This window comes from Nannobrachium achirus, assembly GCF_963921795.1.
Source record: "Nannobrachium achirus genome assembly, chromosome: 4".
NCBI lineage: Eukaryota > Metazoa > Chordata > Actinopteri > Myctophiformes > Myctophidae > Nannobrachium > Nannobrachium achirus.
Genome location: NC_137813.1, coordinates 32,282,477 through 32,303,292, shown reverse-complemented (window position 1 = coordinate 32,303,292; position 20,816 = coordinate 32,282,477). Strand labels below are relative to the sequence as shown.

The window sequence follows — 20,816 nt, the reverse complement described above, 5'->3', positions numbered from 1 at the left end:
CTTTTCACTATGTATTCTGGTGTTTTTTGTGAAGGTTTTAACTGTGTTAGAGGCGGGAGAATATAAAGAAAAAGACACTTGTCTTATAGCAAGTGTGAGGAGGGAGGAGATGGTTGAGAAGATTGCTGAAACAAATTTCACCCAATGTTTTAAAGATTTTTTTTTCTGTACTTTTATGCCTTTATTGATAGGACAGTAGATTGACAGGAAACGGGGGGAGAGACGGTGAGCAACACGCGGCAAAGGTCGTCCGGACCGTGAATCGAACCGGCGCCGCCGCCAGGCATCCATGCCCACGTGGCAATGCCCAAGTGGCACGTGCCCGGACCAGCAGGCTAGCGGGTGCCCGATTCACCCACTGTTTTACACCTGTAAACCTGTGATGTGACAATAAAGTTGAAGGTGGATGTTATACCCGGTCATAACTCATGCACCGTCAAAATAGCAGGGGGTCATGAATCACTCGCTACTTGTCGATCAAATACCTAGGCACACGCAGAGTATGTGTATTATGCTTACTAGTTAATTACTACAATCAAATTATCTCTTCACACATGCTTACCAGCTCTCCAGCAAGGCAGTAATAAAAAACCCACCAGGTTCTGAGCCCACTCATCAAAGTCAGGCCGAGGACACGCAACAGCCAGGGTGGGATAGCTGACCCTGGGCCAGCTATATCCTCTGCCAGGCCAAGCAGTTGGCACTGTATCTGGACCGAGCTGCTCTGATGTCTTTATTAGTGGCTCTTTTCCACTATACAAGAACTCAGTGAACCCTGTGGCGCTGTGTAAAGTGTTTCACAGGTTCTGGATTTGTTTCAATATACGCTACGACTCTACAAAATATTTTTTAGGATGTGCCTTCCACTTTAGGGGTGGTTGTGTAGTCTGAAGACTCACTTCAGACTCCACCTTGGCCCTAGCCTTGACGACCTTGAAGGCTTATAACGCTCAAATATAACTTAGATAGCACGTTATGTAGACAGATGCCAGGTCATTTGTAGAACCGGGCATCCTTGTGTATATAGTTTCAATGTACAGATTATAGATTTTTCGATATTATGATGCTCAGATTGATGATAGGTTCTTAATCCTAGATTCTCTGCATTTGATGTATTACCTTGTGTTTCCCTTGCTTACTGTAAATTGCTCTGCATTACTGTAAGAGCAACTGCCGAATGCCTAAATTGTAAAAAGAAATGTGTATAGAGGTATAACATCACAGTATGTATCACAACTCTCCTGCACCGACCTGGCTGCTCTGCAGGTTATGTCACACAATGCATGTCAGTGAAATAACAGAACTTACATTAGATGGGTAGAAGGAGGATTGACGGAACAGTAAGAACTCGAGGCAGCTAACCTTTGCCAGATGTAACGGAAGGACTGAGCTGCTCATAGAGTGAAGGTGGAATGAGAATAGGTTGAAAGGATGAAAGGATTTGAAAGATTTAAGTCAGAGAGAGAAAGACAGAGTGTGTGTGTGTGTGTGTGTGTGTGTGTGTGTGTGTGTGTGTGTGTGTGTGTGTGTGTGTGTGTGTGTGTGTGTGTGTGTGTGTGTGTGTGTGTGTGTGTGTGTGTGTGTGTGTGTGTGTGTGTGTGTGTGTGCGTGCGTGTGTGCGTGTGCGCGCATGTGTGTGAGAGAAAGAGAGAATGGGCTGGCTGAATATGTCAAACAGCCACAGAGTAAAAGATTCTCAGAGCGAGAAAGAGCGGTTAGATGTTCTTAAAGGTGAGAGAGAGTGTGAGGAGTCACAGAGAATGAACAAACACTGTGGCCAGGGCCGGATTTACCATTGGGCTAGGGTGGGCACGAGCCCAGGGGCCTCAGGGGAGGGGGGGCCTCAAAAAAAAAAGAAAAAAAAAAAAGAACATTTTTTTCAAAAAATATTTTTTGGATCACAAAAAATGTAGTAGGCATGATCGCAAACGCGAAATTCCATGTTTAACCCCATACCAACAAACATGGCAGCCATGTTTGTTTACATTTCAAGAAAACATAATGGCTGCTAGCTCATGAATGCCTGAACGGATTTCCATTCGGATTTTTTTTGTTTGAAAGCTGTGAACAGTGTGGACACACGTGGTGCATGATCTAGGCATGGGCGTGCATGATCCGTGCACTATGAATTACATGGAAGTCTATGGAGAGGGAGGCGTTGTGGAACTTGGAAGCCATTTTGAAAAGACCCTGAATGAGTAAATTTAATGATGACATTTTAAAGTATTGCAATCCAAATAAAGTGATATTTGTGTTTAGTTACAGTACATTTTGTTTTATTATTGAGAGCTTCTGCTCTGCTGGCTGCACTGCATGTAGCTGCTCTGAAAGCTTAGTGCAGTCTAAAGCCCGCCCACTCTATGTATCCGGTACTTTACACACACATAGGCTACACACATGCACGCAAACTCCAATTCTGTATCCGCTTTAGACCCTTCCAATGAGCCAATGAGGATACACAGTCAGATTATGCACGGGCCGGTCCGAAGGTGAGGTCACGTTGTGGTCAGGTGGACCGGAGGTAGAATTTTCGCGCGCGCACAAGGGCCTCTTTATTTCCCCTTGCCCAGGGGCCTCATGTCATATAAATCCGGGCCTGACTGTGGCAGATAAAATGAAAGATTAACGCCATGGAAGAGCAGAGGACATCTGTTTGTCTTCCATCTGAAATATGCCTGCATCAAGGCCAATTCCTTCCGCTTGTGGAAGCTGCATTCAGAGCAGAACAAGAGAGAAATGTAATCATTTCATGGGACAGGATCCAGGTACCAGGACGTGGCACGCTGCCTTTGAGAGGAAAGGTGAAGGACAGGATCAAGTAAAACAGAAGGTGAGAGGATATTCTGTCTGAAGGTGTGATGGACAGTTTGCCAGGTTTATCAGCAGGTCTCTGGACCATGTCTGTCTGAAGTCTCAATTCTTAATTAAACTCTAACCTGAGGCCACCTTTTAGATAGATAGATAGATACCTTTATTATCCCAAGGGGGAAATTCACAAGACCACAGGGAGAGGCCAGTCAGATTAGAGAAACAAATATGCACAAGCTACCTACTGTAAATATTACTGTCTCTTAATTATAATCGTCAAACGAATGGCAGAGCAGGTTTTCAATCACTGTATGAAGAGACCTGCCAATTGGTATGTGAGCACAATCTCTCAAACCGGGAAAAAAAATGAGAATCTGTCTTAATTGAACTCTTCATTGATTCTTGCTGAGGACAGTTCAAGGTAAGCAACGTCCAAAAAGCTTCGAAGCCAGTGTGTCTTAGATATCATGTGGGGGTTTCCAGCTTTGGAATATCTTTTTGGCTGCTGTAAGTCCTGCTAGACAAACTTTCAATCCTTTAAAATATTTACAAACGGCAGTTTGTAGTACTCAGGCAGTTGTCCTTCCATTAGGTCTGTTAATTAAGTCCCAATAACCTTTCCCCAGAACTAAAAAAAGTATAGAATGTGCAATACAGGTCAGGTGTCAATTCCATTGATGCCTAATTCTGGATGTTACATAATGCTCTATGACAAAACTTCAAATGTATATTGATGATTTGTTTTTTAGATGACCCAGATACATTGTCCCAAATAACATTCCAATCCATTTCTTACCCCAAATCTATTATACCCCTATCCCAAGCTTTCATTCCTGCCGAGGGCATATATTTCTGAGAGTTTAACTGATCATAATATGTATGCGCACCCTTGAACCAGCTCAGAATGGTATGAACTTTTAACTCAATCTTATAGGCCTTACGAGCAGGGTTAGAGTACTTATACCATATCTAGTGATAAGACCTTGAAAGTAAGGATCACATCTGATCCATTAATGTCTTGAAATCTAATGTCAAATGCCTTTCTCTTTCCAACTCTTATTAGTGAATGGTTTCCCGCCATTTTTTTCTTTAAAAAAAAAAAAAAAAAAAAGGAAGAGACAGGTTTTCATTTTATGACAGTAGATAGAGAACAGCTCGGCAGTTCTGATTGACTGGTGTGGGAAGGAAGGTGACACTCTCCTTTACAAATGGATAAGAGTGTCATCTTATGGTTCTTAAGGGTTTCACTGTGTTCTGGTGTGAGCCTGAGCACTGAGAGGACACAACAAGTACCAGGGATTTTAAACACTTAAACTCTATAACAAGGGTCTTCAACAGGGGGTCCGAGACCCCCAGGGGGTCCTCAGAGTTACTACAGGTGGTCCTCCAAATCTTTGAGTGATATACTGTATATATATATTTTATACCAGTAAGACTCCCTAATCGCGAGATAAGCGACCGTTGGTCGCTTATCTCCACACACTGCTGACATCAGTATGACATCACACCGTACACAAATGACCTTTATATAAGACCGGCATTGTCTGACCACACAAGCCCCATATTTGGACACAAACAACATATAACTCCATCTATCTATAAATGCGAGAAGTCTCTGTGTGTCTGTAATCCACGTATCTCGAGAACCGTTCGTCCCACCGGCTTCAGATTCGGCACGCGCATTCCCCGCCACGGCACGGAGTGCAGTGCCGGGTCTCGACCCGACCCGACGTGCGGTTTTCCCGAACCGGCGCGAAACGTTCGGAATCTCCTTATGCGGGGTTGATTGTTGACATCATCAGGCTGTTCCGGAGGAAATCGGCGAAAGCTCTGACTCATTGTGACATCACTTCATAAAAGGCTCTGACATCACGTACACCACATGAGTCAACAAAAAATCTCTGTGAGTGTGTATGTATGTATGTAATCCGCGTATCTCGAGAACCGTTCGTCCCACGGGCACGCGCGTTCTCCATATATGGGCATAAAATGAATGCCCCCATATATGGGCATAAAATGGATTGCAGACAGACGGATACAGATATCTCCATATATGGACAGAGGCAAACAGATGGTCAAAGATCTCCATATATGGGCATAAAATGGACGCAGACAGACAGATACAGATATAAAATAAATGGACACAGGCAAACAGATGTTCAAAAAGGGTCCTATGACAACAGGTATAATGAGGTTTGCATTAAAGGGGGAACCGGCACTGTGTCTGCAACACAGTTGGAGGCACAGACAGATACTCCATATATGGGCATAAAATGGACGCAGATAGACAGATATCTCCATATATGGGCATAAAATGGACCCAGAACTATAACTGCAGTGATCTCCATATATGGACATAAAATGGACGCCGACAGACAGACAGACAGATACAGATATCTCCATATATGGGCATAAATGGACACAGGCAGACAGATGGTCAAAACGGGTCCTATGAAAACAGGGCACGCGCCTTCCCTGCCGCGGCACGGAGTGCAGTGCCGGGCCTCGACCCGACCCGCCGCGCGGTTTTCCCGAACCGGCGCGAAACGTTCGGAATCTCCTTATGCGGGCTGATTGTTGACATCAGGCTGTTCCGGAGGAAATCGGCGCAAGCGCTGACTCATTGTGACATCACTTCATAAAAGGCTCTGACATCACGTACGTACATGAGTCAACAAAAAATCTCTGTGAGTGTGTATGTATGTATGTAATCCGCGTATCTCGAGAACCGTTCGTCCCACCGGCACGCGCGTTCTCCATATATGGGAATAAAATGAATGCCCGTATGCGGAGCTGATGTCTGACATCAGAGTTTTCCGCAACCGGTACTGTGTGTGCAGAGATCTTCATATATGGCCATACGTGGACAAAGACAAACAGATGGTCAAAACGGGTCCTATGACAACAGGTATATTGGGGTTTGCATTAAAGGGTGGGGCATTCATGGGGTTTGCATTAAAGGGTGGGGCATTCATTCCCTATTTCAAAATCGGCACGCGCGTTCCCCACCGCAGCAGGTAGTGCAGTGCTCGGCCTCGACCCGACCCGATACACGTTTTTCTGGAACCAGCACGAAAGGTTCGGATTCTGATGTCTGACATCAGGATTTTCCGGAACTGGCACTGTGTCTGCATAGATCTCCATATATGGGCATAAAATGGATGCAGACAGACAGATACAGATATCTCCATATATGGGCATAAATGGACACAGGCAAACAGATGGTCAAAGATCTCCATATATGGGCATAAAGTGGACGCAGACAGACAGATACAGATATCTCCATATATGGGCATAAATGGACACAGGCAAACAGATGGTCAAAACGGGTCCTATGACAACAGGTATAATGGGGTTTGCATTAAGTTTGTCTCCTCCTCCATCTGTTTGTCTGTGTCCCTTTATTCCCATTATGGAGATCTCTGTATCTGTCTGTGCCTCCGACTGTGTTGCAGACACAGTGCTGGTTCCCCCTTTAATGCAAACCCCATTATACCTGTTGTCATAGGACCCGTTTTGACCATCTGTTTGAAAAAGCAACAGAGATCTCATATATGGGCATAAAATGGACGCAGATAAACAGATATCTCCATATATGGCATATATGGGCATACAATGGACGCAGAATCACAAAGATCTCCATATACGGGCATAAAAGGGACACAGACAGACAGATACAGAGATCTCCATATATGGGCATAAAATGGACGCAGATAGACAGATATCTCCATATATGGGCATATATGGGCATAAAATTGACCCAGAACTATAAATGCAGTGATCTCCATATATGGACATAAAATGGACGCCGACAGACAGACAGATACAGATATCTCCATATATGGGCATAAATGGACACAGGCAGACAGATGGTCAAAACGGGTCCTATGAAAACAGGTATAATGGGGTTTGTTGCGAGTTGTTCCGGGTTCGGGCGGCCCAGCTTCTAGTATGTTAAACAGTTGGTTGCTAGGGTAAAAAACATGATTGCTATGGTAAACAGCTGGTTGCTAGGGTAAACAGTTGGTTGCTAGGGTGAAAAACATGGTTGCTATGGTAAACAGTTGGTTGCTAAGGTAAAAAAAACATGGTTGCTATGGTAAACAGTTGGTTGCTAGGGTAAAAAAACATGGTTGCTATGGTAAACAGTTGGTTGCTAGGGTAAACAGTTGGTTGCTAGGGTAAAACCATGGTTGCTAAGGTGGTTGCTAACGTACACTAACAGACCAGCAACAACAGACTGTTGCCACAGCAACGTACACTAGGGTAAACAGTTGGTTGCTAGGGTAAAACCATGGTTGCTAAGGTGGTTGCTAACGTACACTAACAAACCAGCAACAACAGACTGTTGCCACAGCAACGTACACAAAGGTTTGTGTACACATCACACTGCTGACATCAGATGTCATACTGATGTCAGCAGTGTGATGTCATACAATAGAAGATCTACAAGCTCACAACGCCTCGCGCTGCGAGGCATTGTGAGCTTGTAGATCTTCTATTTTTGGCAAAGAGCTTTGGTGTAGAGGGGAAAAGGAGCAGACTGAGTACAGAGTGAAAGGTCAATTGTATTGACGGTTCAAACACAAATTGACATGAATCCAACATACACTGATACTTGTGCTGTCAAACAATGAAACTAAAGTACCGGTATATGGAATCTATGAACTAAGGGGTCCTTGGCCTGAAACACTAGGAACCATCTCTTATTAATGTGTGGCCTGGCAAAAGGCAAGGCCTCTTGAGGGAGAGGGTAAAGGGTGATAAAAAAAATCAACCATCAGTTTAAAACAAAATAAACAACGCAATATAATAATCTAGAGAAGACATGCAGTTAATGGCATCATAAAGGATATGTGGTGAGGCATGTAATTGTTTTTCTCGAGAGGCCATTATGGTTGAATAGCTTTCTTTTGTTTTTATTGTGGATTTTTGTACTGTATGTTGCATTTTAATGTGTTGTGATTTGTGTTGTTTTTATATGGCTGCTAGCATGGCCAGGCCTCTCTTGTAAAAGTGAGAGAAATAAATAAAACACAGTTAAAGTGCACACAAAGACACATTACTGCAGAGACAACAATATGGCCCAACAGTCTGAAGGACAGCGGCATTTGTCTTTAAGAATGTCAGTAACAGAGACTTTGAAAGCCGACTGAGAAATGAAAGTGTCCAGTTTTAAAGTTTAAACTTTTGTAGGTCATTCCAGTCTCTGGCTGCAGCGGATTGAACCAACAATAAACCTAGTGCAGAGTTTGCTTTTGGGACTTTCAGCAGAATCAAATGGACAGAGTGGATGTTGCATACAGAAGATAATGTGTGCAACCCACACATGCAGTACATGCATTTGTTATCTGTTGTTGACACATAGGCTTTATGGAATAGAATTGTACATTTAGAACGCAGGATAGGGCTTTACCCTTAAGGGCTACATACTAATCACCCTTTATCTTTTTTTTTTCTTTTTTTTGAGCGGTGATAGCCGCTTCCTACTTTTGACTTAGTGTGTTTCCCTATGTGGTGCAGCACGAACAGCTATGTGTGGTGCAATACTGCTGGGTGAGCTGTAATACTGCTGGGTGACCAAGTGGCGCTGTTGAGCCACACACACACACACACACACACACACACACACACACACTCTCTCTCTCACTCACACACACACACACACACACACACACACACACACACACACACACACACACACACACACACACACACACACACACACACAGTATAGCTGCTCAAAAGCACTGCTCTACTTCTAACCGATGGGTTTGATTTTTAATATGTTTTAGCTGTGTGATTTTTACAGTAGTTCAACAGAATCCGGGATTACAGAACTAGCTGCATCAAGCAGGTAATGCTTCATGTATACTCTGTCCACATAACTGGTACTTAAATGAAGTTGCGCACCGAAAATAGCAGATTGGAGAGCTATTTTTGGCGTCGACTTGCGGTTTGATATAGCTGTCTGGAGGCTCTTTGTCTGTAGCGAAGAACCTAATATATACTGTATCTGTCACCTCTTGGGTTCATTGAATGTCTTATCTTATTATAAATGACTACGCACAGTAAAAGCATCCATGTTAATGTATCCATTTGTAACTCTGAGGGTATATAAATTTAGCCAAATGGACCATGAGAATATTAGTGTGAAGCAGGTAGACAGTGGCCCTTTCTCCCTCCCAAAACCATGTGCCAGCAAATTAAATCAGTAATGCAGTTAATTTCTTATTCAGCAAAGGAAAAGGGTATGTAAATGTGTTCTTGGGCATGTGGTGTCACTGGCTCACATACAGCTGAGTGTGCACACACAAGTAAGCAGATCAAACTTGCACAAAATGTCTGCACATGCAGTATTTTCACACGCACGCATGCAAACACACACACACACACACACACACACACACACACACACACACACACACACTAAATTTCCCCCTTGGGATAATAAAGGTATCTATCTACACACACAAACACGTGCGTACACACATGCCATCCAAATGTGCGTGTGTGTGCGCATGCTTATATGCATGTTTTCATGTGTGTGCAGACACACTTGCAGCCGTGCACACATAAGCACGCGAATCCCTCTACACATACCCAGCTTTACCAAACTTGGCACACTTAGCCACATGAAAGCTGAACAGTTCCTCTATTCATCCCCGTGTCATTGTCAGTATAATAGCTCTTCAGTGCCTTCTACGACAACTCTGCAGAGCAGGGACGCGCAGAGAATGTTAGAGAGGCAGGGGCTGAAATTTCTTAACAGGCGTTTGGTGAACATTTTGAAAATAGCAGATCTCCAAGCTCACAACGCGCCGCGCTGCGTTGTGTTGTGAGCTTGGAGGTCGGCTATTTTCGGTTCTTGATAACACACTAAACTAAGCATAATCAAGTCGATACTGGAAATGTGGTGTAATGGCATGGATTTCTACACAGAGAGGGCAATTCTTTCAACATAAGATCCTGCATTCAAGTTCAGGAGTGTTTGGACAAGACAATTCTCTAAAAGGGCAGAGGCTCAAGCCCCCTTTGGTGTCTATGTGTGCACGTGCGTGCTGCGGAGGGAGCATGCCTCCAAAATCACTGTGATTTGCCCAAATGGATCAAATGGATCATTTACATATTCTCTCTCGCTATCATTCTCTCTTTGTACTGTAATCCATCTTTCCCTCTTCTGACATTCTCCAAATATTTGCGCAGGTGCTATGTGTTCTTACCTTCTTTTAATAACTATAATTTGACTCTCCGTTCAGTGTTAGAATATTCATAATCATAGAGCTTTGAGGCTTTAAAGCATTTTGCCCGCCTGCAAAGTGCATACAACATTTAAAGGTCCATCATAAGACAAGCACTTTAATGGGATTGGAGTTTGGGTTTTATTTTTGGCCAAGTACTTTTGAATATATTATGAATTTGACTTTGGTTGGATGCTCTCTACACACAATGTACTGTAGCTCAAAGAAATAAGGGCTGTCCATACTGTCTCCGACCACCAAACATTTTGTCGGAAAGGTCAGACTTTCTGAAGTGCAGCTTTCCGAACTCAAATTCGGGGTAATGCTTTTCAGAAGTTGCGAGTGATGCCATTTTGTAGTTGAACCTGACCTTTCGGACAAAAGGTTCAGTGGTCGGAAACAGTATGGATTGTATATAGACACATTCAAATCCTGGAACTACTATACCATAAAAGCCAATGGTTCCTTTTCTGGATTAGGGCCCACTTGAGAGTCTCAAAAGTGTTTGCGGCCCCGTGGTCCACCCATCTGACCAGTCAACACGGTAGTACATGAGCCCACTTGAAAATCTCAAAAGTGTCTGTGGCCTGCACTGAACACTTAACATGGCAGTGTTAAAGGGATATTTCACTTTCAAAAAAACGTTTGATAATTTTATCGTCTAATCAGGCTTTTATGGACACCCTGAACAGTTTTTAATTTGCGTGATTCAATATTTAGATATTTGATGTAAATATTATCAGGACCTCCTCCTCCAGGACCCCTCCCCATACACACCAATTGTAACTTCAAACTCCATTTTAAACAATGCTCATTAAAAACACACTTTTTTTTTTGGTGACTCATAATACCCCTCCTAATATGTGAACTGGCCATGTTTTTTCCATAACCTTTTTCATTTCATTTTCAATAATTCTTTGGGAAAATGGAAAGAATTCAATGCAATAAAAACATATTAAAAATACATGAAAAAAGTTATGGAAAAAATACACGGCCAGCTCATATTTACATCAAATATCTAAATGTTGAATAAAGCAAATTAAAAACTGTTCAGGGTGTTCATAAAAGCCTGATTAGACGATAAAATGACCAAAGGTTTTATTGAAAGTGAAATATCCCTTTAAGTAGTCAGATGGGTGGACCACTTGCATTATTTTCAGAGCATGTTTATTTTAATGATCAATCAATCAATTGTGTCCTGGCTTGGATCAATGGAACAAACCTTTTTTTCCCCCATGAAATTAATCATTTCCATGAAATTAAAATTTGATCATCTTTGGGGGGCCAATGACTCCTTTAACCCTACAGCAGTGATTCTAAACCATTCTCTACATTGTTCATAATTCTTCGTAGTTTTCATTTAATGTCAAATTATCATTAAATCTTTTGTTGCCAATTATTTGGGGGCCCACTTGCAATATCCTCAAGGCCCACCAGTGGGCCCCGGCCCACAGGTTGATCAGTATGACGGGAATAAGCAACATTAAGGGTATGCAGGGTTATTTTCAGGGCTGCATTATCCAGTGTGCTGGATGCCCTGGGAGCTGTGCTGGACATGTAGTGAATTGGAGCGTGCAGTGTTGAGCCAGCTAATGAATGACCCCTATTTCCCAAGTTCACCAGGATACTGTGCAATAACTAACACTTACCATGTATGCAGCCACACATGTGTACGGTCCACAGGATTGGTGGTACCCCTATTAATTATTTACTGTAGTTTAATCTCAAATGACCCTTTGTTAAGTCCCGCCTGTGGTTGTGCCCCTCTTCACACCCATTGGTTACTGTTTCTTGGTTGGACAAAAATCCCTTCTCTCAATCCAGTACCACTGAAACGCGTGTTTCAGTTGCTTTATTGATATTCAGTGTATTAAATTCTTATTTTAAACTTTGTTTACTACTATACTGCACTCAGGTGCAGTATAGTGACTGGGCATATCATGTTTAGTTTTTCTCCAAAATTGATGTTTTAGTAAATTCAACATAAACAACCATAAGGAGGGACCAGGGCAGAAAGGGCCTGCTGGTTGGTCAGTTAGGGACCAACCAGAAGGCTGACAAAGGGTCAATTATACTATTCTAAGGTTATTGGTGCCACAGTTATTCCACCAGAGGGAGCTCCACAGACTTTGTTCCTGGCATAAAATCAAAAGCTGTATGGGAAAGGACTCTTTTAATACTCTGCAGCAGTTATTGTCTCCATCAGGTCGAAAGGCATGGCCGAGACTATGTCTGTCCGTCCGCGTGTGTGCGTGTCCTTCCGTGTGTGTGTGTGTGTGTGTGTGTGTGTCCTTCCGCGTGCGTGCGTGTCCTTCCGTCTGTGAAAAGCTAATCTCCGGTACCGTTGGCACGATGGCAGCGAAACCGTGCACGCACACTCCCTGGGTGCCAGAGCAGAACCTCTGCCCCCATTTGTTTTTGCATGGGCCTGTTATAGCACCAGTTTTGTGCAAAATACATTTTTGGACAGAACTTATACATATTTTGTCAAATCGGTACACAGTATCTCTATAGTCAGTAAACAAAATGGGTCTTTCAGATTCTTCATATTCCATCCTAATTGGCTTACACTGGCTTCCAAAGTTTGCAGGATTGGTCCGTTTTGAACAAACTTCAAAGTTCTACCTATGAAGGTGGATTCTGCTTTTCAATAGGAATGGAGTGTTCTTTTGCCATATGCTCCATTCTCCATAAAAAGTTGAAAGGCAAAACGGGTAACGAAACCTGTGGGAAAATTGCAGGAACTGTGCAGGAAAAGAGCAGTAAAACCCTGTACACATTTGCACTTAAAGAACCGAAATGGAAATAAGCTGGAGGTCATCTTTTCTATTTCATCCATATGACAGATATGTAGACAATTTCAATTAAAATAAACATGAATGTATGAATCAGAATCAGCTTTATTGTCACATCAGGTTTACAGATGTAAAGAAGTGGTTGAAATGAGTTTCCGTGCATTCTCATCATATCATAATTTCCATAGAAGAAAGAGAGGGAAGAAGAAGGGGGGGAACAAAAAGGTATCGAAAGACAATATTTGTTATATGGATTGGATGAATGCACAGTTGCACACGTCTGATTGGACGATCACAACACTCTGCAGTTTATTTCTCAGCTTCTGTATACTTTGCAATGGAAACTAATCTACTTGCTTTTTACAGCTATCATAAATAGCCATGCATAAGCATGCACATAGACAGCTTTGCATCTGCCCTGCTTGGTGAATTATAACGTAAGTAGGCTAATCTTAAGAACGTCATGGAGTTTGCATTGCTCTGCACACAGACACAGTTCTTATAGTTTGTGTCAAATGATTGACTTCTTTCGTATAAGCAGCCGTGTAATAAGTGTGATAATGAACAGTGAGCCAGTCATTATTGCAAAAATAACCCCAACAGAGTCATGCAGGAATCACCCTGAATCACATCCATTTGAATAATTGGCCTGATGTATACCGCAAGGTCTGCACACACACACACACACACACACACACACACACACACACACACACACACACACACACACACACACACACACACACACACACACACACACACACACACACACACACACACACACACACACTCTTTCACAAGCTGTTGTGTACCCCTTTGTTATTGCTGTTGACTCAATCGATAAAGATAGAACTGTCAGGAGGAACAGTGGGCGAGGAAAATAAATAAAGGAATGGAGACAGGGTTGGAAAGAGAGAAGCAGATATTGAGTCAGAGACAAGTTGCCAAATCAAACAGAGAGAGACCGGCCCCCGAACAATGGAGACAAAACTGAGCCGGAGACACGCAATAGCAACCAGAGGAATGTTGTCATTTTTCTCACTTGTTTTCTATCCCAGTGGTTCTCAACCTTTGGGTCGAGGCCCCCAGGGGGATCCCCAAATTATTTTGAGGGGTCCCCAGATGATTAACTTAATGTGCAAAATGGTTTTCTCACCCAACAGTAAACAAACCAACGTAAGGTTTAAGTGCATGGGTATCTGCACATTTCTAAAGTGATATATAATACCTCTAAAATGATAAATTAAAGATTGGCCAAATTGTCAAATATTAGGGGCAGAAATTGTGAAAATATTCAAGTAGATCTGCTATTTTTTACAATAGAACAGTTGTTATACAAAATGTAATGCCTCAACTCTTAATGCTCGTTGTCCCCAGTTAAATATGATTATTTTGGGGGTCGCGACTTGAAAAGGTTGAGAACCACTGTTCTATCCCTCCCTACCTCCCTTTCTCTCTCTCTCTCTGCTCTCTCTCTGCTCTCTCTTTCTCTCTCTCTGTCTGTGTCTCTCTCTCTCTCTCTGTCTGTCTCTCTCTCTCTCCCTCTCTCTCTCTCTCTGTCTCTCTCTCTCTCTCTCTCTCTCTCTTAAAGGAAAGAAAAAGGGCAGGATATAGAGGATATGAATAAACAAGGTTGTTAGTGTCTTCAGGGTGTAGCGGGGGAGAGGGGTGGGTGGGTGGTGGGTGCGACGGGGTGGGGCCGCCAGCAATGACCTCACAGCAGAGCCGGGCTCCACTCAGGGACCTGGTGCTAATCTGACGTGACACCGCAAAACCCACTCTATTTTTACTGCCCTCGAGGGTCCGGTTTTAACAGCCCCCCCACCCCCACCCCCACCCTCACCCAAACCCTGTCTCCACCCTGCTTCCCTTGACGTTGCCATGGTTTCTGTATTTTATTTCTTTCTCATTCTGCTTCTTCTTTAAACCCGATGATATATATATTTCTAATTTACAATATCTATTTATCTCCATTTCAATGACCACATGCTGGCATTTGCTTGATGACCCCTGCAGGCCTGCACATGCACATACTCACATACAAGGAAGGACCCCACACACACACACACACACACAAGCACGCGCGCGCGCACGCGCACACACACACACACACACACACACACACACACACACACACACACACACACACACACACACACACACACACACACACACACACACTCACTGTGAACCCCTATGGGCACCTGTGTGCATTCGACTTCCATTTTGTATTGCTTTACTGTACCTGACAGATGTGGTTAGAGGCTGTATGGAGAAATGGTGCATGTTATTGTGTGTGTGTGTGTGTGTGTGTGTGTGTGTGTGTGTGTGTGTGTGTGTGTGTGTGTGTGTGTGTGTGTGTGTGTGTGTGTGTGTGTGTGTGTGTGTGTGTGTGTGTGTTTCACTTGCATGCTACAAGTTACCCTGCATCAAATGAAGCTACAGGTGTATGACTAATATCGGAGAATGTGTGTCTCTCACACTCACAGAGAGGGTGAGAGAGAGAGAGAAAGAGAGAATGAGGGAGAGAGAAAGAGAGACACTGACTAATTGGCAAAGCCAGAAATATGTAAATATTATGAAAAGATCAGTGAGCACAAACCTCATCACCACAAACACCTTGGCCTACTATTCTGATTCACTGTGCATTCAGTTCTCAAGATGTGAACAGTAGAGTTGGGCAAGTTACTGAAAATGAGTATTTAGTTACAGTTAGCTAGTAACTTAAAATAATGTACTTGCATTGCATGCATTATAAAATAAATGTTGTGTTGCTGTGTCACATCGGGAGACAAGACAACTCTCAAAGTCCATCTATTATTGTAGCTGTTATCAGCATGTCTTCAACAACACACCTTGAGTCTGTTTATTTCTGTCTTCTAGGGCTGTCTTCGACTCAGGATTTTTGAAGTCGACGCGACTCGAGGGGTTCATTCCGACGCGTCGACGAATCGTTTTATACTTTGTGTATCAAAAAAAGAAAGAAAAGAAAAGAAAAGAAAATCAAGTGTTGCTTTAAACCATGTCAACATAATACAATAATACATTAAGATGAATTGAATACACGGTGTTTTCGGTGATATCGGTGCGCGAGCACAAGTGTTATCTGCACAGCAGTGCACACCGATAACACCGTTAAAACAAATAAAACGTCTCCGCTGTTCAGCTCTGCCCCGTCTCGCAGTAGAGATGAGACATTCGCGAACGATTCGGCTCTCTTGAACGGCTCTTTTAAATGAACGATGGGATCCAGTCCGCAGTCGCGGGACACAGAGCAATGAGTCAGTGTCGAGAACGGAATCAGAAAAAACGGATCATAAACAGGGGGAGGCACAGCTCATGCACGAGAGCTAGCAGTGTGGACATGTCATGGACACAGCGAAACAAAGAAAATGTGACGAGTAGCTGTGTATGTTAATCTGACTTTAGTAGGCTAGATTGTTTACTACTTGGACTTGGACATGCGTTTGTGCTGTGGCAGGTTATTTAATATGGGATTTTGACCGCTTGCTTCTCCTCTTAACGGAACACCGTCCTGGCTCCGAATGTTTTAACGGAGCGGCGGTTCTGGCCGTTCCGTCTCACGTTCACCCCTGCGGTGCGAGACAATAAATAACTGTTCGCCAATTGCTACTTCTCTCAATTGGAAGTACATGACACCAGTCCAGCGCACCGGCACCTCAGTAGTAGGCTAACTGGTGATATAAAAAATATATATATTTTCGACTCCTCGACTCAAACAATTGGCGTCGATTCCCAGGGCTTAAACCTATGCGTTGATTCATTGAATTTTAGAAGACAGCCCTACTGTCTTCAGGAGTAGACGGCGATATAACTCACTCTTGGACTTGTGATCGTGTGTGTGTGTGCGTGCGTGCGTGTTATAATAAGTCAGATGATAGTAATTCTCTACAGTTTCCAACACTGGTGAACACTTTCACTGCTCTATCTTTCTTCTTATCATTCTATTAACCATTGTTCTTGTTTCACTCGTTTTGTTTTGATTCCAGACACGGCAGCGAGGGACTACTACCCTAAGAGCTACCCCATGGTGGACTACACCCACCGCCAGTCCCCGCCCACCTTCCAGCCCATCGTCTTCCACCCCAAGGACAAGCCCTTCCTCCCCCCGCCGGACATCCACGCGCCCCTGGCCATCACCATCAACACCTCGCAGATCCCCAAGCCCAAGATCTCCAAGACCAACGCCCACCCGCTCACCTCCAGCTCCGCCTTCAAGGTGTGGGACCCCAGCAAGACGCACGTCCAGCACCAGCTCTCCCACGTGGTGTCCCAGGGGCAGCCGCACCACTCGCACTCCCTGCACCATCCTCACGCTCACAGCCACTCTCACCCTCCGCCCCAGCAGCAGCACCAGACCCTGCAGCAGCACCAGACCCTGCAGCAGCACCAGCAGACGCTGCAGCAGCACCAGCAGACGCTGCAGCAGCAGAACAGCCGGCGCCAGGCCTTCTCCAACAAGAGGCAGTTCAGCATCGAGACGCTGCCGGAGCTGTTCTCCCAGCCGATGGGCTACGGACACTCGCCGCACATGCACCCCAAGCACAAGGGACTGCCCACCAACAGCAAGACGGAGGTCACCGTCTGAGACCAGAGACGGACTGACAGGCGGTTGGACAGACAAGCCGGGGAGAAAATCACGCCGACAAGGGAAAGACGATCGGAGAAGTGCAGATAAGGCCCAAATTAAACCACCTGTCATGTGTTTTTAGAATGATGCCATGATGTCAGGACAGGGGGCGAGACGTTGTTTCTTCCTTTTCTTTCTCTTTTTAAAAACAATACATCCTTTGGGATCTTTGTATGTTGCTGACGACGGTGACACGAGTGTGTTCATCGTGTACTTTAATTCCCTCTGCGGTAGGACAGCAGTGGGATAAACACGTGAGCGGTACCTGCGGTGACTCCTCTCATCTCAGTAATGGATAGTTCTCTCAACGAGATTCAGCCGTTCTCTCTCCTCTTCCTCTTCATTCTCTCAACCCCCCAGGCTCAACAATGTCGAGTAGGCTACAGGCCAGTGTATAGAGTGCTACTACATTGCTCATGCTTTGCTGCCCCCCCCCCCCCCCCTCTCTCTCTCTCTCTCACACACACACACGCACGCACGCACGCACGCACGCGCACACACACACACACACACACACACACACACACACACACACACACACACACACACACACACACACACACACACACATTCAAAACTAAACCCTCTGCCAACTCCAACACAAACAGATCAAGAGAAAATGTCTTATTTTTCTGTCCACTTCTCCCAAACAGACAAACAACACTGTTTGGGGGGGCTACCATAGGGGCTGACAGGGGAGTGTTAGCCGCGAGAATGGCCTTCTCATCAACAGGGATGATGTCACTGTGTTGACAACACAGTGGCCTATATCACCTGAACACAGTTAGATAGAGAGAGAGAGAGAGGTGGGGGGCGTTATCTCTTCCCAGAGGAATGAGAGGGCTTTGAATCGGGGACATGCAAACACACACGCTTGCACGCACGCACGCACGCACACACACACACACACACACACACACACACACACACACACACACACACACACACACACACACACACACACACACACACACACACACACACACACACACACACAAAGTGAACTAAACTGAGCAGGACATTGCACAAGGTCCCCTAAGGTCTAATAACAGGCCTACAAAACGACTCCAGTGAGCCTGGCTGGTACATCTGCCAAGGATTTAACTCAATCGGATAACAAAATGATACATGAATTATTCTATACACTATATTACTACAGCCCCAATTTTGCTATCAGGTCCTTTTTCTAACGTGTTTACAGCTGTGACAGTGTGTTTAAGCACAAGGTTTAAACACCTTTCTTTTTTTTCCTTCCAGGACAGTAACCATGCAAGGATTTAGCACATAGACAGTGGAAATTAACCCTATACCTTGTATCATTGATTGATATTTCTACCCGAATCAAATTGGGGAAAACTGAGGCAGAATGGAATGCTTGTAGCCTAACTGTACTATACTGTGTTCTAACAGAACTTTTGGCTTCCAATCCATACAGTCCCATAACGTGTGCAATACATTCCTATAGTCAGTCTGACTTACTGGAATCACCATTTGCTATGATAAGGACACCTGGTGCAGTGCAGTCCGTGCATATGCTGCCTTACATACAGACAGGTGGTGGAGGCTGATCAAACAGACGATTAATAGTGAGACACGCCATTTAGCTCTCTCTCTCTGTGTGTCTCTTGCTTAGCCCCTGATTCCTCCTCCTCCCCTACAGTAGCTACCTGCTACACTGGCTGTGAAGTACTGCCAAGGGACCACCCCATCCCGGCCCCCAACCAGCTATCTCGGCGCCACCGTGCCCAGGGAGGGTTGAGTGATGGTGGGTTTAGCCTCCAGTGTTCTGCCCCTCTGCCTGGTGCTTGGTGCCTGGTGCTCCAAGCTGTTACCAGACATGATAGTCTCCCTGGGTGCGCTCAGCTGGAGGCAGAGAGCTATAATTAATGACAGAGGCAGGCACAGCATGATGCCACACTCCAGATTTACTCCCAGATACACTCACACACACACACACACACACACACACACACACAAACGCGAGCATAGATACATGCACACACACACACACACACACACACACACACACACACACACACACACACACACACACACACACACACACACACACACACACACACACACACACACACACACACACACAAAGTAGACATACAAAGCAGTGAGCTGGAAAATCATCCCGATTTTAGAAATTGCAAGTCAGTGCTTTGGAGTGAAGTGGCACACAGGCAACTACTAGTGCACTGAAACTATAAACAAAGTAAAACTTTGATGTGAAAGAGCCACGGTTCGTAAACCTGTTAGGCAAAGCCAGTTAAGACTCACCCTCCCTCTTCTCAGAGCTGCTGGCATGCTTTTACCACGCAGGAATGAGCACTGCGGAACGGAGGGATCATGCATAGAGTAGCATTGATTGGATATGCGTTGTAGGGATGGGACGATAAGCGATATTATCGTTTATCGCGATAAACAACACTCACGGTAATCGTATCGTGGAGATTTTATTTATCGTGAAATCGTCCTCCCGTCATGCACTTGGATCAATTCACCTTTTATTTGCCGAGCTGCATATCCGGCAAATATACAGTAAATATCCGGTAAAACGTCCTTATAATATACGTCTTTTTTTCATTCTCTACCAAATCTCTTTGCCAAAAAAATAGCCGATCTACAAGCTCGCGACGCATAGTGAGCTTGTAGATCTGCTATTTTTTGGGTTCTTTGGTCCCAATAATCGTGATATGAAATTTTCATATCGTCCCATCCCTAATGCGTTGTATTATGAATTATGCATCACCGCACATCTGCATCCCCCATAACACACAGCACTAATGCAGTGGATCTCAAACTTTTTCATGTCAAGGACCCCCAAATTGACACTTATTAGCCCGCGAACCCCCATTTAAAAAGACACACGAGGGAAGATAAGAGAAGATTTTTACGGCTTTAGCAGTGTTTCTCAACCATTTTAAATTCAAGGATTAGGCTACGGACCCCCATTTATTGGCATTTCTATCTCTGGGACCCCAATTTATATTGTAAAATCAATGTTAATGTAACTATGATAGTGTATAAATGGAACCCAACCCAAATAATCTGTGACGTCTAGCTGTCCTTGCTCAAAACACATTAAAGGCATGAGAACAACTGAGGAGTGAGAGCGGTTCAACAAGCAATATGCAACAGTGAAGCAATAAAGCAATGCAAACCATCATATACTCTTCCGCTATCTGTCGCTCCTCTCCTCGCTCTTTGTCTCCTCCCTTTGCCCAATGCCCTATAGAATTTAGTAGGGTGGGGTGGTTTGGGACACATCTGATATTGTAAAGCATTTATTTTTTTATTTGTTTGGTTCCAATT

General features: G+C 44.2%; 1 protein-coding gene across 1 annotated transcript in view; it reads left to right on the top strand.

Moving 5' to 3' along the window:
• The window catches only part of LOC308282829 (uncharacterized protein), a gene marked incomplete at both ends in the record, with an annotated part of 142,628 nt that extends 125,175 nt beyond the window's left edge, over window positions 1-17,453 (top strand). The window contains one exon of the mRNA XM_080723214.1: window positions 16,855-17,453. Coding sequence (XP_080579340.1) covers window positions 16,855-17,453 — 599 coding nt within the window. The remainder of the gene's footprint in view (window positions 1-16,854) is intronic.
• Window positions 17,454-20,816: the final 3,363 nt, after the last annotated feature.